The 27,138-nt window shown below is 40.8% G+C and overlaps 1 protein-coding gene across 2 annotated transcripts; it reads left to right on the top strand.

The window, feature by feature from the left end:
* The first annotated feature begins 510 nt into the window (after window positions 1-510).
* MXI1 (MAX interactor 1, dimerization protein) lies at window positions 511-24,480 on the top strand. 2 transcript variants are annotated; one of them, XM_075215715.1, is made up of 6 exons: window positions 511-1,029; window positions 7,613-7,733; window positions 12,509-12,538; window positions 17,348-17,462; window positions 18,825-18,996; window positions 19,416-24,480. In XM_075215715.1, exons 1-6 carry the CDS (start codon window positions 834-836, stop codon window positions 19,577-19,579), a joined length of 798 nt encoding a protein of 265 aa, XP_075071816.1. In that variant the 5' UTR covers window positions 511-833; the 3' UTR covers window positions 19,580-24,480. The 2 variants fall into 2 exon arrangements, with proteins under 2 accessions (XP_075071816.1, XP_075071817.1); XM_075215716.1 differs by lacking the exon at window positions 511-1,029 and adding an exon at window positions 6,299-6,781.
* The last annotated feature ends 2,658 nt before the right edge of the window (window positions 24,481-27,138 follow it).

Below are 27,138 nucleotides of genomic sequence, written 5' to 3'. Positions count from 1 at the left end.
CCATTTTAGGAGCATTTCAGGAATACAGGAACTATTTGAAAAGCAGATTTACCTTGATTTATTTGTATTGTATAGAAAAGAGTGGCCGGGCATGCTTTGACTTGTAGTTCCACAGCAACTGTAAAACCACAGGTTTACCCAAGTCCTGTATGAGGAGTAAAGATTACTGGGCTGAATTACAGACTCATCACTCGTGATACGTGATTACACAATAACACATTGACACACAATGCAGCAGGATGCAGCAATGTGGAGTCACACTGTGTATCTGGACATGTTTGGCACGTTCACCATCCCCATATTTTACTATAGTAAAATGACTTCAACTTTTGTTATAAAAAAAAATAAGTTGAACAGTTTGTAACTTGAGAAAGTTTGGAACAAGCAGAAGTTGGCGGTTGTGTCTGATCCTTCACTGCACTAAACGTCACAAAGGAGATCTCATTAACCCCACAGTTAATATAAAAAGTGCCATCTAGGGTGCAGATTGCTGCTGGGTGCAGGGTGCAGATTGCTGCTGGGTGCAGGGTGCAGATTGCTGCTGGGTGCAGGGTGCAGTAATAATACAGTAGAGGGGAAGAGACGTCTTAATTGATTTCTGGAGCTGATCCCACAACCAGTTGCTAGGTGTGACTGTGTCCGGGCTTTAGGCGGTTAATGCAGCTCTCTGGCGGTAACTGTGACAGTCTCCTATTATTCTCTATGCTAATGTGGGTCAGCCGTCGGCTCTAGGACCAGCGCGCATCCAGCGCTCAGTCTCCAGACTCAGATAAAGTGCTCAGGGGGGGGTATAGAGACCCCAGGACAGTCTGACCCATCACATCTCACACAACATGGTGAGAGGACGACCCAGGAAGGACTACATGATGGACAGCAGCTTGGTGCACCCTCAGATGCCCAGGTGCCCACTCACTGACCTGCTGAACACAGAGGGTGATGCCATGGGGCAGATCACCACCTTCCTGGACAATGTGCAGGTCCTGCTGGAAGCTGCCAGTTACTTGGAGAGAGTGGACCAGGAGAGGAAAAGTAAGAGGGGGCTGAGGGACAGGGGGGTCTGAGGGATGGGGGGGGGGCTGAGGGTTAGGTGGGTCTGTAATCCGGGGGGGCTGCAGCCAGACAAAGGCTGAGGAGGGGAAGATCTCAGTGTATCCGGGGCTATAGTAAGCCCGGGTTTGACCAGACTTCTCCCAGCCCGGGGTTGCCCTCTCCCAGGGGGGCAGACTGCGCCATGGGAGAGGGCAATCTGCCCCTGGAGCCGAAATAGCCCCAGTGTGGGCAGACAGGTCAGGAGCTTCCAGGGAAACTTTTACTCTCTTCTGGATGAAATTAGTCTAGACAAAGAACAAACATGTCACCTCATTGTTATCATCTAGAAAGTGCCACCGGGCACAGAGCTGTGAGCTGGCACATCACATGTGTGCTGCCCCTTCATGTATGTATGTATATAGAGCATGTGCCCTGCATCTACATGTATGTATGTAAAGCATGTGTCCTGCATCTATATGTATGTATGTAAAGCATGTGTCCTGCATCTACATGTATGTATATAGAGCAGGTGTCATGCCCCTACATGTATGTATGTGTATGTGTATGTGTGTGTGTGTGTGTGTGTGTGTGTGTGTGTGTGTAGAGAATGTGTCCTTAATCTACATTTATGTATGTATGTATGTAGAGAATGTGTCCTTAATCTACACGTATGTATGTAGAGCATGTGTATTGCCCCTATATGTGTGGAGAATACATACACTGTCCTACATGTATGTGTGGACAACGTGTGTCCTGTCTCTACATGTGTGTGTGGAGACCATCACATGGATCCTGTCTACCTGGTCTACATGATATGTTGCATGTCACGTGCATGTATTCATGTACTGCCTCTATATGCATGTGTGGAGAACATGTGTACTAATCCTATGTATATGTCCAGTGTACTAACCCTACATGTATGTGTGGAGAGCACAGATATATACAGAAGTAGCTCCCTGTCCTAGTTCTGTATTGGGAAGGACAGGACAGTAGATCTGGGTAAGGGATCTTATTGGGGTGTTTGTGCTGGATCTGGTTGGAGTTGTATTGTGCGATCTGTGATTCTGCACGTGTCACTCACAGCACAAAGAGCACTCTCTGGATGTGAGTACCCCCTGCCCACGTGACTGCTGACTGTCTGATATAATGTAGTAATAATATAAAGGACTGGGTGGTAATATCAGCAGCAGTGTACCCGGGACAGTACTGTGCTGAGCATCCTGTATCATACACACAGGTGGTCTCACACTCATATCACATGAGCCCCTCCAGGTATCGCCTATGTACTAATCCCCAAGTCAGTGTGAGGTCCATACACTGCCCCTACCCGGACCCACAGAGCTCGGATACTATAATATAACACATCCCAGCAGTTACTGTGTGTAATCTGGGCATGATAATACAGATACTGTGGGACATTGTAGTGTAGTAACAGATCTAACCCAGGGGAGGCCATGAATGGATGAGGATCCCGATTTTCTATAGTGGCACCTGTAATTTAACCCCTGGCAGTAACTCCCCCCAGCCCAGTGCAGCTGCAGAGCCCCCCACCCCTGTCTGATCAGAGTACAATAGACCTGTCTGTCTGTGGCTTGTGGTTACAATAGGAGTCCCGTCATTGTCTATCATGAACTGGGACCATTCATGAACTCACACTGGTGTTATAGTCAGCTTGTGTATGTCATTATTATCCTTATCATTAACATTTACTAGTTGTGCTTAGTGTTCCTACTATATAAGTATGTTGATTGGTGCTTGTTTTCTAAACCTCTGTGTGTTGTGTTCAGTGGTAGTTTGTAAACTTGTCAGTGTTTGGTGCAACTGTAGCAATAATTCAGTGTTTATTTATTAAACATGTGTGTTGTGTTTACTGATACTTTGTAACCTTGTAGCACTCAGGTAGTTTTATATGTTTCACTTACTGCTACTTTGCAAAGTTGTCCCATACATTGGGGGCCAGTGTTACCTTGTACTTGCAGCATTTATTCAGTGTTACTTTGTTGCAGTTAAATATTTCAGTACTAAAGACTTGTGATAATGTAGAGAATGATTTGCTCACTTGCTGTAGGGTTGCTGCAGCATGCTGAGTGTGCACTCACTGAGTGTGAGAGGAACCTCACCCCCTGACTCAGATGCATCACCTGACCTGCACTTTGTGGGCACACACATGGTTTCCACATGGACACAATCTGTGCCTTTCTATTGGCTGCCTGGAGGGAGGGGGAACAACCCAGCGTGTATTATCCACCAATCAGATAACAGCTGGCTCCCTGATGTCACTGGTTGCTGGGAGCAGAGCTCGGTGGGCGGGTCACGATTGTTCTCTGGGCCGGTGACGTCATCCCTTGTGTTAAAGATGCAGCATTTATTTGCTATGGACACAGAACAAAAGACTTGTTACAATAACTATATGTCACACTGTGCAACAATATGTCTTAGATGTCATCTTTTTCATATGTTTTTTTTAAATATTCTGATTGTGCAAATATTTGCTTTTAATAATGTTCATAACAATTTTGGGGAATGTAATCCCAGTCCAGACAACTAATTATCACTATTTATTCTTTGTGCATGCTGCTTCCAGGAATACTTGGATACTAGGCAGGTGCATCCATGGACATGAGATTTGCATGCTGTGAATGAGCAGTGGTACTGTGCAGAAGTAATAAAGATCAGGCACATTGATAAGGACAAACCCTTCCAGTCATTGATCAGGGGGAGCTGCCATCTATACAGAATCTGTCACTTCCTCTTTTGCAGGGATCCTATTGTACTGTAGAGAATCATTTGCAGATAATCAGTGAAACCACCCATGTGCAGATCTGCGTAACTTCTCCCTGTGTACAACTTCCTGATTTCTATTTATACTACTGAGTGTATATCGCCAATATCTAGAGGCCAGGAATGGCGACAAGACCGGATATATCATCATCATCACCATTTAGTTATATAGCACCACTAATTCCGCAGCGCTGTACAGAGAACTCATTCACATCAGTCCCTGCCCCTTTGGGGCTTACAGTCTAAATTCCCTAGCACACACGCACACACACACACACACACAGACTAGGGTCAATTTTGTTAGCAGCCAATTAACCTACTAGTTTTGGAGTGTGGGAGGAAACCTGAGCACCCGGAGGAAACCCACACCTCAGTTTATTCTTTTTTTGGTTCAGCTAAAAAAAAATGGCTGCCTCCAATATCTGTAGGGAATGGGTAGCCTGTAAAATCTTACAGGATCATGAACTTCTTTATTCCCGCTTACATTCAGCTCTGCGGAATACCCTCATTTTATAACCCTTGTTATAATTTGTAAGGCCGGGGACCCATACCTGTTTCAACAAGGAAAGCTCAAACACTGCAAGTCAGACGAGATCAATGGAAGTCATTCACTTTAATGAGTTTGATTTGCGTTGAACGCAAAACAAAAAGGAGCTGAAAGGGTTACGAAACCCTGCAACACCCACATAGCGCTCCTGACCTCCGGCGCACCCAGAAAACATGCTGTAATCTACAGCGACCAATCAGAACACTTCAGTGACTGTACTGCTATAATCTGATTGTTGTGGGTTCTGTTCATCATTTGTCAGTAATGTCCCCAAGTGACCGTACGTTCCAGAAGAGAATCCAGCTGTTTGCTCCTGACCGTGGTGTAGATCCGACGAACAAAACCGATCTAGTAAAACGCCATTAAATCCCCCCGTATTCATAGAAGGAGATCTTTGCTTTATTAGTGGGACATAGATTTGGGATCCACTGATTTAGACTAGTCCTCAGGACCCCTAACAGGACATGTTTTCCATACCTCCTTGCTGGAGCACAGGTGTAGTTATTACTGACTGATACATTGTAACAGATCCACAGGTGATATAATTATTTCACTTGTTACCTGGAAAACCTGCACTGTTAGAGGTCCTGAGGATGGTGTTTGAGAAACACTGGTCTACATGACGGACTGTGTATGTAGGGGTACCGGGGCAGCCAGTGAAACCAGACACCTATGAAGTACATATTGTAATGGAATCAGTAGTATGCTACATGTCTGCAGTTATGTGATATTCAAACAGTCATGTGAGCCAGGTTTCGGCAATCTGTGGCTCTTAAGCTGTTGTGAAAGGGCAAGTTCAGCAGTACTGCCCAGCCTCTGCATGCTGGGAGTTGTAGTTCTACAGGGTGCCAACCTATTAACTTAAGTGATCACAATGCAGTGCAGGAATGTAGCGAGTGTCTTTTATATTTATCTGATTGTAAATGCCTAACATGGCATGACTACTGATAGGAATGTTCTACACATAGGACCAGATTTAGACACAAGTGCACTTGTGCGTTGCAGTTCTGCGCGTAACAGAAGTTGCGTGCTGTGCGTACGCACAAATTGAGTCAGTGTTTTGAGCGGCACATAACAAACACTTGGTGGAACTTCCTTTGGTGTGGCTGGTGAGGTGTACCGGGGCCCATGGAGATAATGGGGCCCCAGTTCCGCCTCCCTGCACTGGGGCCCACAGCTCATTATCGCTGCCTCTGCAGTAATGAGCACGTTAACCACACCCCCTGAACTGCGCACTTATATAGGGTTAGAGATCCATCTGAAATGTGTGTTTTGTCGTTGCATTTTTTTATTTATTTTTGTACAAATCTACCATAATCAATAGTTTTAAAAAAAATATGACAGTATATCGCTATCAGCATTTTATATATTTTTACTGTGGATCTGATGGATCTACTTGTGTTATGGGCGATTGGAGCACAACAATCCCCATCATGGGGTAAATGTATCAAGCTGAGAGTTTATCGGTGGGTTTGAAAAGTGGAGATGTTGCCTATAGCAACCAATCAGATTCTAGCTGTCATTTTGTAGAATGTACTAAATAAATGATAGCTAGAATCTGATTGGCTTTTCAAACCCGCCGAAAAACTCTCAGCTTGATACATTTACCCCCATGTCTTGTTTACTGAATTTCAATATACTTTATTCTAGTATACAAAATAGGGACATCTCCAGAAACAAATCTTAAAACCTGGGGCTCTTCCTGTAAATTATAACATTGCTGTACAACTAAGCATTGCTTTTTTTTGCATGTGACTTGTGCATTTTCCTAAGATAAGCATTTTACCAAGGTCCTTTCTGTGTCAACTTCCAAACATGGAAAACTAGAAATCTCTGGCGGTGAGAGAGTTAACATGAAGCTACGCTGCAGAACAGCTCACAGAAAACTACAACTCCCAGCAGTACTTGCAGCTTGCCTGGGACCAGCCTCTCTCTCTGCTGCAAGGAGTAAACAAACTGTCTGTTTGCAGGGCAGCCTCTTACAGCTCATGTTCTGCTGCAACTAATTCTAACTTTTTATTTTACGTTTTTTTATTCTTTGTTTCTTTAACTTCCAAAACAGTTTGTGCTGTGAGATCAGCTGCCAGACTCTCCTTTCCTGCAACAGAAACCTTATCTAGCTGTACCCAGCTCAGCCCCACAGAGGCCCAGCCCTGCTGCAAACCTCACCTGGCCATTTAAATAACATTACCTGACCTAGGTATTTTTGCAAGCGACCAGGATATAATTTTGCTGTTTATTTAAGGGGACTTTTTTTTTCTGGATTTGCAGAAATTTCCCATCTTTTTATTTTTCCCCTTAAATATTTTTTTCCTTTCAATTTTTGGTGGGTCGACAGCTAAAGTTGCATTATGGACTGTGTACGAATGATTAATGTCCAGAGGCTGTTAGAGGCTGCTGAGTATTTGGAAAGAAGAGATCGAGGTAACTGGCTCTTATAGTGACTTATTTGTCATAGTCGTATTATTGTTTTTATGTTTTGTTTTGTGTCTTATATTTATATCACTTTGTGTCTTCTAAACACAGTGTAGATACAATGTATACATTGCATGGAGCTTGGCTCCCATTATTGTTCAGTTGTCTTGGAATCTTGTAGTTGTTTTGAGTCTGTGGTCCCCGCCCCATTGGTTTAGTTATGCAGGAAATATCCTGAGCTAATCCCACTTTACCACGACGTACACAATGATATTTAGTGATAAGTCTCTTGGGGAAAGTGAAGGTTTTATATGAAATGACTAAAAAATATTTATTTTAGGTAGGAGAACAATTTAATGTTACTGTAGTACTCTTGATAATTAGGTTGCATATTATTCTTTGTCAAACTGTTCCTAGTTCTTTGATGCCTGGTACAGACTGCAGTATCTTCTTTATGGTGATTTAGTTTGTACCAGGATGTATGTGTAATATCCCAACCGGGAGAGAGAGGAACTCGGGGATGTCAGTTCCTGCACCGGAGGAGCTTGCAATCTAGTTCCATACTAACATACACAATGGGTAGTTTAGTCAGAAGCCAGAAAGCCTATGTGGTGGGAGAAACCTCCTAAATCTGTATTCCAAGTGGATACAAAGTTACAAAGCTAATTGTTACCACCTTTATTTCTCTGTATAATGTAACTCATAGTACCCACTTTCATTGTCTAAGTTGTACTAGAAAGCTAACGGTGAGCATCTGGTGACCTGTGATGGGATGAGCAGGGATGGGGCTTATTCTCATGGCGTTGGTGGTCTAACTCTTACTCTTGTCTGTTGTTGCAGAATGTGAGCACGGATACGCCTCCACCTGCCCCTCGCCCGACAGCTCCGACCTTCACAGGCTAAAGGCGAGGAGGCTGAAGTCCAAGAAGTTTAGTAACAGCCTAGCGAATGGCACCAACAGGTAATATGATGATATAATATCCTCTCTGTCTGACCCGAGACGTAACTAACATACATAGGATACGTTCACCACAAATGCACCAAAGGGACACCCCCAAATCACCGTACCGTACTGATACTTTCTCGGTGGGTGTTGGGGACAGCCCCTATGAACAATGTATTTACTTGGTCACCATATATTCCCACCACAGACTGAGAGGGATTACATTGCAAAAAAACCAATTATTAAACACCAGGGGGTAAATGTATCAAGCTGAGAGTTTTACGTCAGGTTTGAAAAGTGGAGATGTTGCCTATAGCAACCAATCAGATTCTAGCTGTCATTTTGTAGAATGTACTAAATAAATGATAAATAGAATCTGATTGGATTTTCAAACCCGCCGGAAAACTCGCAGCTTGATACATTTACCCCCAGATTTGCAATATTTATCCCTAGAGCTACTGACTTTCCTTCTGGCCTTATTAATATACGATGCTCCCTCTTTCTTATACACACTTACTGGGTTTGTGATCATTATGTGGAAGGTAATCACTAAAGATGATATTAACATTCCCTTTTGCTATCATGATTTTATGCAAGGTCAATTTAATGATGGTACACCCAGTAGAGGAGTACCATTGGAATTGTACAGTCATGGCCAAAAGTTTTGAGAATGACACAAATATTATTTTTCACAAAGTCTGCTGCCTCAGTTTTTATTATGGGAATTTGCATCTACTCTAGAATGTCATGAAGATTGATCAGATGAATTAAATTTAATTTCAAAGACCCTCTTTGCCATGACAATGAACTTTATCCCAAAAACAACATTTCCACTGCCACAAAAGGACCAGGTGACATCAGGTCAGTGATTCTCTCATTAGCACAGGTGAGAGTGTTGACGAGGACAAGGCTGGAGATCACTCTGACATGCTGATTGAGTTAGAATAACAGACTGGAAACTTTAAAAGGAGGGCGGTGCTTGAAATCATTGTTCTTCCACTGTTAACCATGGTTACCTGCAAGGAAACATGTTCAGTTATCATTGCTTTGCACAAAAAGGGCTTCACAGGCAAGGATATTGCTGCTAGTAAGATTGCACCAAAATCAACCATTTATCAGATCATCAAAAACTTCAGGGAGAGAGGTTCAATAGTTGTGAAGATGACTTCAAGGCGCCCAAGAACGTCCAGCAAGAGCCAAGACCGTCTCCTAAAGTTTATTCAGCTGTGGTATTGGGGCACCACCAGTGTAGAGCTTGCTCAGGAATGGCAGCAGGCAGGTGTGAGTGCATCTGCACGCACAGTGAGGAGAAGACTTTTGGAGGATGGCCTGGTGTCAAGAAGGCCAGCAAAGAAGCCACTTCTCTCCAGGAAAAACATCAGGGACAGACTGATATTCTCAAAAGGTACAGGGATTGGACTTCTGAGGACTGGGGTAAAGTCATTTTCTCTGATGAATCCTCTTTCAGATTGTTTGGGGCATCTGGAAAAACGCTTGTCCGGAGAAGGACAGGTGAGCGCTACCATCAGTCCTGTGTCATGCCAACAGTAAAGCATCCTGAGACCATCATGTGTGGGGTTGCTTCGAAGCCAAGGGAGTGGGCTCACTTACAATTTTGTTTAAGAACACAGCCATGAATAAAGAATGGCACCAAAACATCCTCTAAGAGCAACTTCTCCCAACCATCCAAGAACAGTTTGGGGATGAACAATGCCTTTTCCAGCATGATGGAGCACCTTGCCATAAGGCAAAAGTGATAACTAAGGGGCTCGGGGATCAAAACATCGAAATTTTAAGTCCATGGCCAAGAAACTCCCCAGAACTTAATCGCATTAAGAACTTGAGGTCAATCCTCAAGAGGCGGGTGGACAAACAAAAACACACAAATTCTGACAAACTCCAAGCATTGATTAGACAACAATGAGCAGCCATCAGTCAGTATGTGGCCCAGAAGTTGATTGACAGCATGCCAGGGCGCATTGCTGAGGTCTTCAAAAGGAAGGATCAACATTGCAAATATTGACTCTTTGCATAAACTTAATGTAATGGTCAATAAAAGCCTTTGACACTTATGAAATACTTGTAATGTTACGTCAGTATACCATAGACACATCTGACCAAAAGTTCTAAAAACACTGAAGCAGCGAATTTTGTGAAAACCAATACTTGTGTCATTCTCAATACTTTTGACCATGACTGTAAATAAAATGCATGTGACCATACCACACAAATAAGCCCTAAATCCACTCAAAATACACCCCTTATCCAACCACATCCCATCCAAATCCACCCACTCACGCCTCCATCCCACAAATCCATGCTCACTTTCCAATTGGTCCAAAAGCCCATTAAAATTTGGAATTTTTGTGAAGTATGTGATACCCTCTCTGTTAGCCTTAAACCATTTAAAAGATTTCCCTGGTTTGAAATACTTGTCATGTAGAGTTTCACAATAGGGCCCCAGAACTGGTGGGAGAGGCTGTAACGTCATGTGACTGTACGTATAATACTGTATGCTATATGTACTGGTAGGAAGGGCTATCACGGCATGTGACTGTACGTATAATACTGTATGCTATATGTACTGGTAGGAAGGGCTATCACGTCATGTGACTGTACGTATAATACTGTATGCTATACGTACTGGTAGGAAGGGCTATCGCATCATGTGACTGTACGTATAATACTGTACGCTATACGTAACGGTAGGAGGTGCTATCACGTCATGTGACTGTACGTATAATACTGTATGCTATATGTACTGGTAGGAAGGGCTATCACATCATGTGACTGTACGTATAATACTGTACGCTATACGTAACGGTAGGAGGTGCTATCACATCATGTGACTGTACGTATAATACTGTACTCTCAAATAAAGAAATTTCCTACAGCCAGTGACAAACCAGTACTATTTCCATAATTAATAACATTTCGACAAGTGGTTTCTCATACTAAATGGCATTTGCCTCTTATTGAGCGTTTACACCTGTTTAAAAACAGGTGGGTGAGCAATAATGACTGAGCAGTTTCGTTTACGCTATTTTAAACTAAAAAACTGCAGAGTCCTTCGTGTACCTTCTCTTGTTGCGATTTCAGTTCTAATTCTCAGAACAAAACTATATTTCTGTCCCCGACGGTGGGAATACTTGTAAGGTATTGAGGGCAGGATGTGAGCTCAGCGGCCAGTGATATGTGGCAGCGTACGGAAGGGAACCTGTTTGAACCATGTTCCAGAAATAAAGTTTTTCCTCTGGGGATTTTCCATTAAAACTGGAGACAACGGTTGTGTCTGCGGCCAGATCAGCCCAGGATTTCCTGCTGGGAACGGGGTCTTTCTTAGAAATCTAGGAATATTTTCAAGTGTTTTTTTTAAAGTTCGTTTTATTGTTGGTTTATTACATATTATTTGCAGAGGACTTTTATTTCTACCTGGTGTTCCAAATCTGTGACCATGTACAGTGTACCCATCGCTTACTCCCCGTGGACTCAGCCATTGTGTGGCAGAAAGGACATTCCTGAGATTACATCGGATCACTAGAAACTAGTTACATTACAGAGGCACGAGGCACTGTGTACCTCACTCCTCGATGAGATCACTTGTTCTTAGTGATTTGATACCCAGATTGTTGGTGACGCACGTGCGCTGTGAGAACGACCGCTCAGCAAACTTATGTTCTGCAATTATTTTTTGCAAAACCACAATCGTGACTTTAGAAAAATTGCCTGCACTAAAATAATTGTCGGTGACACCACAGAAGTTTTGGCCAAACTACGACACCCACCCCCGCCTCTAATTTAATCCTTTGAAGGGATCTATAATAAATATAAATTATAACCTATTTTCTAACTCACCAGATGGGAGATACTTTGTCACCCACCCAGATTGTTACAGTTGTACATTCTGCTCTTTAGTTTCCTACTGATATCTAACTCTGATACCATGAGATGCTTGTAGGCTAATATGTCACCAATGTAAGTTATATTCCTTCGTGAGATGCACAGTGTGTGCTTAAAGGTCCTATCTGCCATGTTGGGGGGCTGAACAAATACATTTGAGTTTACAAAGAATCTATATTATAGTGAATGTGCTTCTTAAGGACACCAAGGGCTAGATTTACTAAGCTGCGGGTTTGAAAAAGGTGGAGATGTTGCCTATAGCAACCAATCAGATTCTAGCTGTCATTTTGTAGAAAGTACTAAATAAATGAAAGCTAGAATCTGATAGGTTGCTATAGGCAACATCCCCACTTTTTCAAACCCGCAGCTTAGTAAATCTAGCCCCAAGTGTTCATTGCTTCCCCAAGCTGTGTCTTACTCTGTGGCTTTGTGCTCATAACCTTAAGTGAACTCTAAATAAGTCCTGAGTCACAGAGTAGTAAATCTATTAACCCCTTAGCAGTTAGTAATAACTGAAGGAGAATTAACAATGGTAAAACCGCTTGATAAAATACAAAGAGGGAAGCAGATGTTGTATTATTGCTTTGTTGTAGCATAAATGATTAGTCTTTATAACCGGAGACGGTTTGTAATGTAAACCTGCCTTACTGTAGCTGCGGTAGCGTTTGTTGCATTGAACGGTGCATGGTTAAGGGTTAAGTGGAGAATTTGCATTATCTTGTGACAGATCTCTAGTTTAGCTGGAGATATGAGAAATTGCAAATAAATATTACAAGCTGTTCTCTGCAATAAATGCTGCTCCATCTGCCTATGTGGTTGGCAGATAAGTGGTTAAGTTGCAGCCTTCTCTTTAACCCCATTATAACAGGATGTTTTATATTTTGTATTTTCAGATCAACACACAACGAACTAGAAAAAAATAGGTAAGTGCGGTTTTGTTTTTTTTCTTCATGAAAATAAATCAATCTTTAGAGGCTCACGAGAGCTGGAGAGTAACTGGTACATCGTGCTGAAAAATGTGTTGGTTTGAGAAATAATACAATTTTTTTTTTTATTTTTTTTTTGGTTCTTGTAAAGTAAATGTTTAGGAAAATCTGCCCACTAGGTGGCACTGTTCTATTGCTGTGATAAGTGTAACTGTCACAGTGGAAGCGGACGTGTGTATGTGTGTGTGTGTGTATATGTATGTGTGTGTGTATATATATATATATAATTTTTGTACAGGCCACTATTCCATTAGGAACTAGTGAAATCACTATCTTGAGCCCACAGACTGACTGCCGTCATCGTGCGTATGTCACGGTGCAGTTTGGCTGAATGATCTTATTGCTGTTACCCGAAAACTATTTCACCCACCAAAAAGTACAGACACGCAGCACATTGGCTCAACTTTCCCTGTCCATCATTAATGTGACTCTTACAAATATTAAGCAAACTATTTTTAAAGTGCAAAGCACAGGGCTCTGGTCTTTGTATTATTTCATAATCTGACAGCTCAATGGCCGACTTCTATTACAAAAGTAACTGATTTGTTGTGATCTGGATTTGGACCCTCCAGAACCCCTGCCGCTGTGGGAATGTAGGGACTGGGGAGAGGAGGGACTGGGGGCAGTGTGTGGGGGTGGTAAGAACAATGAGGGGAGGGGGTGATGGAATGCAGGAGGTGGGGACACCAGTTAGGGAGACAGGGTCACTGGATATATTGTAGGTTTTCTGTATTAGGCTGATGGTCTCTGTAGCTGCCCAGGCTGCTGATGTCCTTGGCTCAGATCACAGAACATGTTACTTTGTCTTTATTTGTGTTTCATTACAAAAGTATTTTGGTTTTCAGATAGTAGTGCAGTCATTTTATTTAGCAGTTTTTGTTGAGAAAATAGATGAGAAGAATGTGGTAGTTTTTAACATAAGTTAACAGTTTTGCATGTATGTGTATAATAGTCTCCGATATATCTGAAGCCGTTTTTATTTACATGCTTCAATTTTACCCAGTTTCTTAGAAACAAATAACCCAGTTCCATAGTAATTTTTAGATTATTTTAGAGTGTAGCCTATCCAGTCACTAGGAGCCAGTGACATCACTGAGAGTGCAGCCTATCCAGTCACTAGGAACCAGTGACATCACTGAGAGTGCAGCCTATCCATTCACTAGGAGCCAGTGACATCACTGAGAATGCAGCTTATCCAGTCACTAGGAACCAGTGACATCACTGAGAGTGCAGCCTATCCAGTCACTAGGAGCCAGTGACATCACTGAGAGTGCAGCCTATCCAGTCACTAGGAACCAGTGACATCACTGAGATTGTAGCCTATCAAGTCACTAGGAACCAGTGACATCACTGAGATTGTAGCCTATCCAGTCACTAGGAACGAGTGACATCACTGAGGCATGAGGGGCTTTGTGCCTCATACCTCTTCAGTAATGTGAATGGTTCCCACTGTGTTTAGGCACCAGAATGCAATAACATATAGTCATGTAATGCTCTCTCTCTACATAGGACATATTTTATTTTAGGAATCATCAGAAGATTCTGTGTAGTTTGGTTTCTATGAAGTTATATTTCTGCTCAGGTTCTCGGCTGTGCGATGTTTCTAGGAGAGGAAACGGTGGTTGTGGGGCAGTTGTTTGATGACTTCCGTGCTGGGTCTTTTTTTAGAAGTAATATTGATGGGGGGGGGGATCTTGTTCAGGGTCTCTGTGCAGCTGCTGCCCACATCAAACAACCTATTTACATTTAATTACAGAGATTAAAAACCCACCAAACGCAGAAGTCACCGTGAGGTAGATGGAGATTTATGTTTCAATGTAACACTCTATTCCTCTGTTACGAGACTATTATAAAAAGTCTACCTGTCTCACTATAAAAAAAAACATCACATTGCAAACACACAAGTGATATAAGTGTATGTGTATGTGTATGTGTGTGTGTGTGTGTGTGTGTGTGTGTGTGTGTGTGTGTGTGTGTGTGTATATATATATATATATTATTTATTTACATTTTCTAATTTTATATTTGTAAGTCACCACAGTCAGAATAACAAATCTTACATAAAAACAGGATAGATGTATACAACATTGACGAAGGAGGTGCAGACGTGAGACAGAGGGTAAAGAGGACTCTGTTCACAAGAGCTTACAATCTAGAGGGCGATGCTGAGACCATAGGAGTTAGTAGGACTTGTGGTGGAGATTGGTACAGTAACATAATGCCCGACATTGCCCCGATTTAATATAAGACATTGTTTGCGCTGTGTGATGGCAAAAGTAGGGTCCATGGTCTGTATCGCTGAAGTTAATCCGCCTTAGTTTTCCTATTGGTTGCCGTGATCGTAAACCAGTTTTCTAGTGGAATCGGCCTGAAAAACAAACTTTTACTAATACTCAGCATCCAAAATCTCAATGTTAATCTTACCAGAGATCTGTAGTATATTTAGTGTATCTAAGAACTAGTTTCATCACTGAGACACGAGGCACCATTGGCCTCAATCCTCATGATGCATAGAGTCCTCTTTGTTTAGTATCTCTTGGTTTAAATACAATTCTGCAAATGGAATGTGCTCTGTACAATCTGTCCCCTGGTCAATCTATGACTCAAATGCAGATATCTAGAGGGGTTTAAAACAAAAACTAATTCTCAACCTCCCCCCTCCCCAGACCCTTGTTATAAATCATGTGCTGATCTCTGGGGAGGGGTCCAACCTTCCTCTTTTCAGTGTTTCTCCTTTGTATCATGTTTACTGAAAGAAGAGCTTTGCTGTGTATTGTTTCTGCAACATTGTTCTAAATATTTGCAGGTGTTACAGTAAAGATGATATGAAAACTTTTTAAATATACATAATTACTGATAACACAGCAACCTTTATAGTAATACTGATTCTGAGACTGATAAAAAATCTGCAGATGGTATTAAAAAAATATTTGACTTTTTAATCGAAATTCCATCCTCCTAAAACAGAGAAAAACAAATATTACCCTAAGAGGAAACTTGCAGCAAACAATGGAACTCGTGTTGGGTTATTATGAAATATTTGTACTTTGTAAATTCCCCTTTTTCTATATTTTAAATGCACTTTTTGTCCGGGTTAGAACGAGTATATTAAATGCCCTTTTGTTCCATTTCCTGACAATACAGTCGCACTTTTCTACGTCCCCCGCGTATTCACAATGTACAGAGCTTTTTCTTCAGCCCTGAAGCAGAATTCGAAGTCTAAACAAACGCTGCTATTTTCTGCTAATAGCAGCAGAAAGTTTTTACGTTTTAAAGTTTCATGTCGCTTTAAATTAAGCTGAAGCCAGTTGGTTTGGCACCGACAGTCAAACTTGGCAACAGAGAGCGACACGCCAGCGTTGTGTGGGCGCCAAGCCAGGGGGTGTTGTGTAAAATGCCTCCTGGGAGCAGTAACCAGCGAGGGGAGACAGAAACCAAAATTAAGAAATACTGATAGGAAGAAGCTAAATAAATGGTTTTCCTTGTTCATGTCAAGTTTATTAACTTTTTTAAATTTTTCATCATATGCAATTTTCAGGCTAAAATAGTTAACAAACAAAGGTCAATTTAAGTTTAAAATGTGTTCAACAGAAATAGTTTGTTTTTAATAAAAACATTAAGATTCCTCTTATTTTCTCTCCAAATTGCTGGTTTAATGATCTACGACTATTTTCATATATTCCTCAATTATCTGTCTATAGAGTCTTCTCAGACCAGGAGGTGACTTAGGGTTGAAATATTGTATTTTATTAGTGCCCAACATTTAATAAAAACTTTATTAGAAAAAAATATTATTTTAATAATGTTTTCGATTTTACATTTCTAAAATGTAATGTTTTAGAGTTTGAGGATTGTGAATGAATTATTTAGTGTTTCCTACACTTGGGACAGACACTCTTGCAATATACAAATTTCTTTAAGCATGAAATAAAATCATTATCGCCCCTTGCACATGATATCCTGCACTATTGTCCCTAGAGGTTCTTGCATTAAAGTTAGATATATATAACTTGTTTTGTTTCTTTTATATGACATGGTAACATTATTATTTTTATTATCCAGTATTTATTTAGCACCAACATAATCACTTTGCAATATGAGGAAATAACTGTAGAAACCTTTAACAAACACTGATGCAAGAGGTATAGAGGTCCCTGCTCCTATGAGCTTACAATCTAAAAGTGAAGGGAAATGCCACTTATAACGAATGTGGGGAGAGGTCGAGAGACCCTGAGAGCCAAGTCTAAAATAATCCAGAAATGAATGAATTTATGGTGAGGTCCTTAATCGGTTGCAGAGTGTAGTAATAGGATTTTAATAACGATTTACTGATCGCATAGAGACAAAGGACTTCTATTAAACATACGACGATACCTTACAGAAACAAGACAGTTAAAAAAAAAAACACCTGATTGAATGAAGAAAAAATCCTAAAGTATGAAAAATCTCAAGGAAGGCAACAGAACACTGCCACCTAGTTGTATTATTTTTTTTATTTTTTTTTATTTAAAGTAAATAAGTACGAAGAACTGTACAAAACATTGTGGTTTTTTTTAGTATGATGTCCAGTTAAAGTATCTACACACGGTGGAAACCACTGTCTTGTGTGTCAATACTCTTGAGAATGTGGACTATATAGAAAATAGTGAGGCACAAGGCACAGCAGTAATTTGGAAGTTAAAAACAGTTTTGCATAGACATACCGCTTTCGTCTGTAACTCAGTAACATCGTGGTTCTGTTTTCAGGAGAGCCCACCTACGCCTGTGTCTAGAACGACTGAAGGACCTCATCCCCCTGGAGCCAGACAGCAACAGACATACCACACTAGGGCTGCTCAATAAAGCCAAACTTCACATCAAGGTATTTACCCCTTGTTTCCAGTAATGACCCATCTGCCCTCAGCTATTGTTCTATTCTAGTGCTCGACACAATGTATCTATCTGCAGAGTTCTAACACTTTCATGTAACAGGTTTGTAATCCAGGAGATGTAATATCAGTGTCTCTGATCAAATTACATTACACATTTATAGGGCGATATTCAGCAGCAATAATTGGGAATTGTGTAGGAACCAAGGAGGTATCCACCACCCCTCTGTGGTCATTTTCACAATTTGCATCTTAAAACGAAAATGGATTTATTTGGGAATTATTACGACTGATCAAAAGAAAATATTCTGTAATCATGTACAGATTATTGATTTACATAAGAATTTCCGTTTTAAATAATTTTCCTTCCTTAATATAAGAAAATAAAATGTGAAAAATGCCAAAAGGGGATGAATACATTTTACAGCCGTCGTTCTTGACTAATTTCTATTTTGAAACTGCTGTCTTTTTGGTTTTTAATTCCGAAATCTGACCTGTTTTAACTAAACAAAACAAAAAAAACTCTGTTTATAAATGACATTCACTCTGTTGTTGTTCCCAATCTGACATTTTCATTGTCTAACTTGCCCTATTGCACTTTGTTAATGGATAACTCCCACCATTACAATGAATATTCACTAAATTAGATGTTCTTAACTTGGGAGTGACAAAGAAAAGAAAAAAATGCTGCATCATCCGAATTGTTATGCTGCACAGACGAAAAACACTAGGGGGTATATTTACTAAACTGGGGGTTTGAAAAAGTGGAGATGTTGCCTATAGCAACCAATCCGATTCTAGCTGTCATTTATTTAGTGCATTCTACAAAATGAATGAATCTGATTGGTTGCTATAGGCAACATCTCCACTTTTTGAAAGCCGCAGTTTAGTAAATATTCCCCTAGGCATGAATGACAGTGAAATGTTGTTTTGAATGCATATCTAATTTCCTAAAAATGTTAGCTGCACGTTCGTATATTACTTTATTAACAACATTGTTTATTAAAAGGAAGTACCTTACTGATTAAAAATTGAAATTCATTTCCAGACTTTAATCTGGGTCACAAGTTCTGAGTTTTCGGTATAGAATAACTGTAGATATGAATGTGGCATTACAAGTATTTCTGTGTGAGAAGTCTATGAAGAGCTGTTTCTGTGCATTTAAACGTTTTTACTTTGTGCCCTCAAATGTCTTGAAATGCATCAAAAGTTTTTCAGATTTTTAATTTCTTAATAATAATCAGCGTCCAGCAATATTATAGACATATAGGAATCGGGACGATTGAGGAGACTGGGAGCTTGCAGTGTTTAAGTTGTCCCCAACCGTGGTATTAAAATCTCCTATGGTCCTACAGAAACTTGAAGACTCGGCGCGGAAGGGCCAACACCAGCTCGATATCCTGGAGAGGGAACAGCGGTTCCTGAAGCGAAGGCTGGAGCAGCTGCAGGGTGGTCCCGAGTCTGAGCGGTTGCGAGCGGACAGCGTCGGTTCTAACATGTCGCCTGATCGATCCGACTCGGAGCGAGGTAAAACCTATTCTGACCTCTACGCTACTGGTATTAAATTGCTACGTTATATCAAAGGCACATTCCACTGATACGTTTGTCTCAAATTATATAGACAACTTTTTATGAATTACTTGTAACTTCTACATTTTTACTGTGCATTTATGAAAGTATATTGTGAAGAAGAGTAAAACCAACTTCTGAACTGGTTCCACCAACTTGTAAGATTAAATTTCTGCTTTGGTAAAACTGACAAATGGTAGAATTACTTGCAGAAAAGTTGAATTGCATCAAAACACGTTTATTTAGCATTAGGTCTTTAAAAGAGCGGTTCCCCAGCTGGGAACGTTGTAAGAATACACCCGTTGCTTTGTCTTACACCCAATGTTGGGGGTTATGTTGACTGGCGATCCTAATGCACGTTCCTTTTGTTTCCACAGAGGAGATCGAGGTGGACATTGAGAGTACAGACTTCTCCCACTTGGAGGTGGACAGTTCCAGCAGTACCAGCATCAGTGACCTTGATGATCACAGCAGCTTGCAGAGCCTGGGCAGCGACGAAGGTTATTCCAGCGCCAGCATCAAGCTGGCGTACCACTCCTAGGATTCCCCGTGGCCAGCCTACCAGCCCTGTGAGCCACGGCAGTGGATTCGATTTACTGCTGGCAGTCATCAGTGGTCCACACTTGGATTAAATCTTATCTTCCTTTGAGATCTCTAATCGTATAAAATTGGACAATCATGCAGGATTTTCTACTGCGTGCTGGACCAAAACCCTTGACCAGCGCCGATTCTCCATATGCAAAAGGGCATTTCCCGAAGATCGCACCTTACTCCCACTGTGTTGGAGACTGCGGTGATCGAAACTTAGCACAACTTGAAGGCCTGGATGTGTTGTTTATAACTTTGAAAGCTTTGACCGCGTTATTTGACATGTTTTTGCCTTATCTCGGCATGTAGAAGACTTTTATACAAAACTACCATGGATTGGTATAAAACAAAACACCGTACAGATTTTGGTTACCGGAATGTATCCTCCTGGGTCCCCTCGTACCTGTCATTCTGGAGCATTGCGCGTTTCTCCACCCAGCTTTGAACCCACACACGGTGGTCTTTGATAGTGTATAACGTTTACTCTACCACAATGTTTCCACACCACCATCAAATTGGGTCCATCGGACAACAGCCAGTAAGAAGTCTCCGCACCATCTAATGGTGCTCTCAGAAATGTTATTTTCTATCCATGCCGTCTTTGTGGCAATCGCTCTTCTTATAGAGTCAGAAATATTCACACCTAGTTACTGTGTGACGTGCTATGTGACCAGCGATACGTTTTGATTCATTAATAGGTTATTTCATGTTTAGAGTTTCCACCCGTCAGTGAATTGGCTTTTGTGGGGATATTCTTGCAACATACAACGGTCCGTGGCTTTACAGCCGTCGTGGCACGAAGTACGTCATCTCTCTGGTGTGGATGGCTGGTACTTCTAGTTCTACTGTGGCCAGAGCACCTCACAGCTTCTAGAACCCATCTTATTTATTTTTTTACAAATTACATTTTATAGCAGTACTAAGAAAATTAATTGAAGACTATTGTTTAAAAGGAATCTGATCTAAAAAAAAAACATACTTGTGTGAAATGAATGGCTGTTATGTTATATTATAATATATATACACATCCTCGTCTTCACTAAAACAACTATCATTGTTTACAAATGATAATAATGTGATTGTTCCAGATGAAGTGGAATTTACAAATACTTGACAACAAAAAAGTTAAATTCATGTACTTCTAGTCAGTAACTTTTGAGAACAAATTCTACATTTACACATACCAATGGGCGTACTTGGTAAGTCTGTACATAGCATAGATACAATCCCCATAATGTCTGGTTAGATAAAATCATTATTCGTTAGAGCTTGAGTTTCTCAGTCCCACCCATAATGTGCTCTGATTTTATATTACGCAGATTGAATTTGTCTAATGCCATATGTCTGCCTCCTTACTAGATATTTATCCACTTTTAATGATTACAGCAATACGTGTCGCTCTGTGGTGTTTTAGTATAAGTATTTTAAAGTTTTCTTAAAGGAGAACTCCACCTTCACAGTTATACTGTACAAGCAGATTTATTTATTTTTGATATTGAATCTCCATAGCGGATGTATTGGCATAACCAAGGCCGATGGAAATAAAGAAGTCTTTTTGACCAACGTAATTATCTGAAGGCGGTGTCCCCCTTTAAATCATAGCAGACTATAGGTCACTGGATTAGACAAGCGCAGTCTCTAATCTCCTATTGTTGTTTTGGCGTTCAACTCTCACTCCTTTGCAGACAAGTTACACTCCCAAAGTTTTAAACCGGTCTCTTAAAGCAAGATGGCCGCTGTGTTTTATTCTGTTACAATTTGTGATTGCGTACGCACTGATCCGTTTATCTGTATGAAACATTGTAACTAGTATCCCAGACTGTCTATTAGACAAGTAAATGTTCAACTTTGTAAGTTGCATGAATGTCACAATCCGTTGTTTGCTGACTGACTGGGTGACGAAGTCTTGGAGGATGTGACGGATTCCGTTCCTCTATCCAACAGTGTTTTCTGTCCATTTCATGTTTTATATATCGCTTGTAAAGACGCGTTTCGCTTGTTTGATTGCAGAGCTTTGCAGCGCACTGGTGAACTGTTTTGCTTGCGTCATATTCCGCAGCATTGGAAATGTTGATGCAAGTCAGTGGCATTCACAAATACCGTATTTATGCAAATGTTTCAGAAATAAGAATATCTGCGATACGCCGAAAGTGGTTTTTTTTTTTTTTTTTTTTTCTATGCATATCAGACTTCCTGTCTGCAAGCCTATTGGTGCACGGAGCCACTTGAAGCCTAAAATGGAGAAAAACGAAAGGAAAGTCTGTCCTTGGCTGCGTAGCAGGTGTTCATATAATATCAGGTCCTGTGGGCGCTTTAACCCATTGTGATTGCTAAAAATCCTCAATCCTGATCCTCTATTTTAATTTATATTTGTGACCATTTAAATTGAAGGGGACACTTTGGGTTCAAAACAAACCACAGATCTGTCCAATTTGTAGCAGTCCAGATTTTCTCACTTAATCCAGAGGATTCTCAAAACAAAACAAAAAAGTTAGATACTCAGAGCTTAACTATAATTTTTTGTATGTGTGCATTTAATGTATGTCTATGTGCCTTGGCGGATGGCAGTCCCTATATTAGACTAGTTCTATCTGACTCATAGAGGAAAAGTAGCTACAATGGCACCAGACTTTAGAATAAGTTAAAGCAATATGGCTTCCGTCACGATGATGTAAATTGCACAGGTCATTCTAAATACCTGAACATGTCCTGTTTTGAGAAGGTTTTTAAATGTATTTGTGAATGTTACAGGGTGCTCCGCACTGTAGATATATAACTATTTGCAGGATGCAGTGTGAGGCATTTAATAACAGAGAGAACTTACTGTAATCCATACCGGCCAATCAGATCTTAGCTTTGAACAGCCCGGGGGCAGAGGGGTGAATTCAAGCTAACGTCTGATTGGTTGCTACGGGGGCTGTTTATATGACCTTATAAAACACTACCTAGTAACCAGGGTTGTCAGCCACTTAAAACCCGCATTAAACGTGTGCCGTCTTCAATAGGTGACCATCCGTCTGAACGCAGCTTCTCTGTTTCTGTGTCCAGGTTGAAATGGCCGACCTGACAACCCTACTGATGAGGAATATGTTAATGCAGACATGATGCAAAACTGCCTTTTTTTTTTTTTTGTACCTCATTTAAAGTGAAGTGTCCCCTACACACAGCGGACGCAGCCATTTTGTGGGCGTAGCCAGGTTACAACCCCAGCGACGTCGCATGTTCCAAGTGAATCAATTGTCTGAATATTTTCAGCCAACAAAAATTGGCCGCCTCCACTGGAGGGACGGGATTGGTCCCACTTTTAATGAGGGAGTGCACTAACTACAAAAAAAATATATATATTTAAATAAAGAACTGAAGTTTTGCTATGATTTGTAAACTGAGTTGTACTAGATTTGCACTGAAGACTGTGCTCAATAACATCCTTGTCGGTCATACCCGCAGTATTATTCGCCAGCCAGATGGTGGCGCTGTAACTCGCAGCTAATTAATTCTCAGAGTACATGTTCCACCGTCTCTTCCCCCCCAACGAGCCTTCATTACAACCTGTGAACTTATTCTGGTGCTGAACATGAAATATGTTACTTTGCTATCACATGCTTTCTTTTCTTTCTTTCTGTCTTGCACTTTTTTTTATTTTTATTTACTATTTATGTGATTTATATAAATGTGCATTTACTTACTGCATTTTGTCACTATTTATAGATATATTATTTACAGGGGCTTATACATACATGGATATCACTTATATAGACATCACTCAATTTATATCATGAATTTAATGTATCTGCCTATTTAAATGTACTGTAAGGACAAGAGCGGATGCTTTTTACAGATTCCACAACAGCGCCTCTGGTGTTAGAATAATCGCTGGGTATTGGGCGTAACCAGCTTCCTTACCGTGGGGTCATCATATGTTTGATAAAAATCTGTACATATTCCCAACAAGTAAAATCAATATTTATCATATATTAGTATTATTTTGTACATATCCTATTTTTATATATTCTATTTTATTAACAACATACATTTTTAGACAACATTGAAGTATTTAAAACACTATTGGAATTAATCATGGTTCTCTAAAATGACTCCCGGATTTAATGTCCATGTCGGATAAACGCAGGAGGGGACGGACGTTTTGTGAGTGGAATCGATATTCACTGATGGTATCGCTGAGGTAAGAAGTGCCTCGTGCCTCAGTGATCTCACAGGTTCCCAGTGAATTCATAATTTGCATTAATGTGCGTTTGGGTCTAAAACGGTGAAGGGACCCCCTCCCTGTTTTTAAAAGACAATATCTACAAACTGTAATATTTCAGGAGCACGGTGCTTTCCCAGTGATTGTTTCGTAAGTAAATGCACTTTTATGTAAACACTTTTGCTCACTGCTTTCCTATGAGGGTGATAATGACACAAACACATTAGTCTGTGCTGGAAGTATATATATATATATAATTTCTTTTGTCAATACAAAAGGTTACATTTTTTTATCCTCATCTGTAACGGTGACAAATCTTCGATTGACCCCCAAATACGCGGTAGTGAGATTTGTAAAGGATTTGTGAACCTGAGCTTGCAGATAAATTAATTGTTTCAAAGTCTAAAAAGAAGATACTTTTTGCACGCTGATAATGGTTTGGAGTATATCATTTCCCCTCATAATATTCTTCTGTAATAATAATAATTTAACTTGCCTTGTTGCTAAAGAAATTCTTTATAGAAACGCATAAATTATTGCTGAACTTGTTAATTATTTTCATTATTGTAGTTTGTTTTTTTTGTTTTTTTTATGTATTGCGCAAATTGGTGCAAAACCATTGCAAGAAAAATAAAAGAAATACCAGGATATTACGCTGTGTCTTTGTTTTAATTGAGCGGTCGGACGTTTGTTATCATGGATGTCTTACTGTGATAAATGTAATATATAGGATGGTGGTTCCTGGACTTGCCTTTAAATGTTCACGATGACCATTACCTGTAGGTTTGTGTTTATTTATTTGGAAAAGTGCTTTCATGTTTAGGTGATTAAAAATGGAATCTCACTTATAAAGGACCATATAAGCTGTGATTATTAGTCATTTAGGTCCTCTTAGGCCTAACTGGGAACAGATTGCATTGTGCAGGGGCCCAAAAATGATTGGATTTACCAGCTGCTCCTGTCAACATCTGAACAGTCCCCCGATGACCACACCCGGCTGGGTGTGCAGTGATCATGTGACTCAGTGACGTCCGTCACAGGCTAAGAGACCTCTGCTCTACTCTCAAAGAGGCCAGGGCGGCATCACGGAGCCTCTATCCAAATTTTGCTATGAGGCCCAACTATGCACCCAACCCCCCCTCCCTGGATACAAGCCCAAGTTTTTAATTGATTTGTTGAAAAGAGTTCATGTTTTATGAACTAACACAGATTGAACTAAATATAGATCAGATTGATAGTTATACATTATTATATAAAAAAAAATTTGCTTGTAGGTCAGCTGTGTGCCGTAAATAGTTGACATGTAACTGCGTGTACGATGCATGTGAACTATCTGGAAGGAAGTCACGCAGCAAACTCATGTCATCCATCCAGAATTACCTGACGCACGTGGTTCTCCCAGCTCAATGCTCCGTCCCTGCAGTTTGGTGCTGTACGTGGAATTTAAGTTGGTTACACACAGTTGCTGTAGCCCAGACTGGGCTGACGTCACTGGGTACGTGGGTCTGAAATGATCATTTATGCTCGTTCAACTTGATGGGTCCCAAATTATGGTGAGAAGATGATGGTTATGAGGAGATTTGCTGATAAAGCTTCAGGACTGTTTGCAGAACTTTGTGTTGTCAAATGGACTGTTATATAAGACAAACTTTCCATATCGGTGTGACAGGAAACTTTCATCACTAATCTGTGCTGCTGGGGACCCTGCTCCTCCCAGTATATAACTCTCAGTCTGTGACTTCCTGCTGCCTCCATTCCCCTCCTCACATCATGTCACTGCCCCTGCCACATGCTGCCCTGTCCTCACTGGCACATCACTCATCTCCTGATATACTCTGTGCTGCTGGGGGACCCTGCTCCTTCCACTATATAACTCTCAGTCTGTGACTTCCTGCTGCCTCCATTCTCTTCCTCACATCATGTCACTGCCCCTGTCACATGCAGCCCTATCCTCACTAACACATCACTCATCTCCTGATATACTCTGTGCTGCTGGGGACTCTGCTCCTTCCACTATATAACTCTCAGTCTGTGGCTTCCTGCTGCCTCCATTCCCCTCATCACATCATGTCACTGCCCCTGTTTTCACCAAAGAAGAGCACCATTCTTCACACAGTACCAACTCCTTACCATTAAGACTACACAGTTCTATCAGGACATGTTTTTTTGATATCCCTGTTTAATCGCAGATGTCTCAGTCAGTGATAGCCATATTCACAGCTAAACATTTATCTGTGATATAACAACGATCAGCCACAACATTAAAACCAGCTGCCTCATATTGTGCAGGCCCCCCTCCCCAAAACAGCTCTGACTTGTTGGATGTGCTCGTCTAAGAGGATCATCCCTTCAAGATGCCTCTTATACCAAGGAGGGAGCAACATACATTTCTAAATAATCTTACAAGTTGGTGAGATGACGTGAATGTGTTTAACCCCGTCACTGCTAAGGCATTGTTCCTCCATGTGCTCATCACATTATCAGTCATTGTTATTTGCAGTGGAAACTATATGTGGCTCTCAGAAGACTTTGCCTTGTCAGATAACACCATGTGTTCTGTGTAATCTGAGGCTGGAATGTGCAGTAGTTCCTGAAAAGTGAACAATGGACCCCTCCCCCCCAATTGTTAATTTTATTTACTAAAAAATAAAGAGTGGCATAAACAGTTGGAAAGCAGGGACTGTCTTACCTTCCAAAATAGCTCTTCAGTTTTGGGCTGCGTGTAGTGGGCTCCTGCCTACCAGACAATGGGGTTAAACAATGAAGCTGCCTGCAAAACAGTTAACCCCGCGTGGCATAGAAGCTCATTTTGCAAAAGTGTAAACCTTGTATCCCAAAACCAACTTCCATGTTATACCCACTCCTTTTCGTTAACTAAAGTTTGCCCCTTAAAATCCTGCAATATTTACAGACAGCATAAAGTAATCATATGAATGAGTGGACATCGGCGTTCATCAGATGTCACTATTGTGTGTGACGCTTCCTCTTACATTAGGCGAAGTCCACTTACAAATGTGTTTCTCCACCAAGTGTAGGATGCGAAACGCGTCCCATTAAAACTAGAAGCTGTGCTTTCTAGGGGTGTAGGTGCACGATAGCGCAAATTGAGGTTTACAGCCCTATTTAAACCACATCTCGCCCATGCTTCATAAATGACCATTTTTTACAGATCAACAAATTATCAACTGTACAATATGAATGAAGACATTTCATTCTACACATATAAAACCGTTTGATTATAGTTCTGCTGTCACCAAATAGTTTAAAAATACTTTGTGGACAGATGAGTGCTAAAAACCCTTCATTAC

This window comes from Mixophyes fleayi, chromosome 6 (assembly GCF_038048845.1).
Source record: "Mixophyes fleayi isolate aMixFle1 chromosome 6, aMixFle1.hap1, whole genome shotgun sequence".
Taxonomy (NCBI): domain Eukaryota; kingdom Metazoa; phylum Chordata; class Amphibia; order Anura; family Limnodynastidae; genus Mixophyes; species Mixophyes fleayi.
Note: the sequence above shows the minus strand (reverse complement) of the source record. Positions and strands in the feature narration are given on the sequence as shown.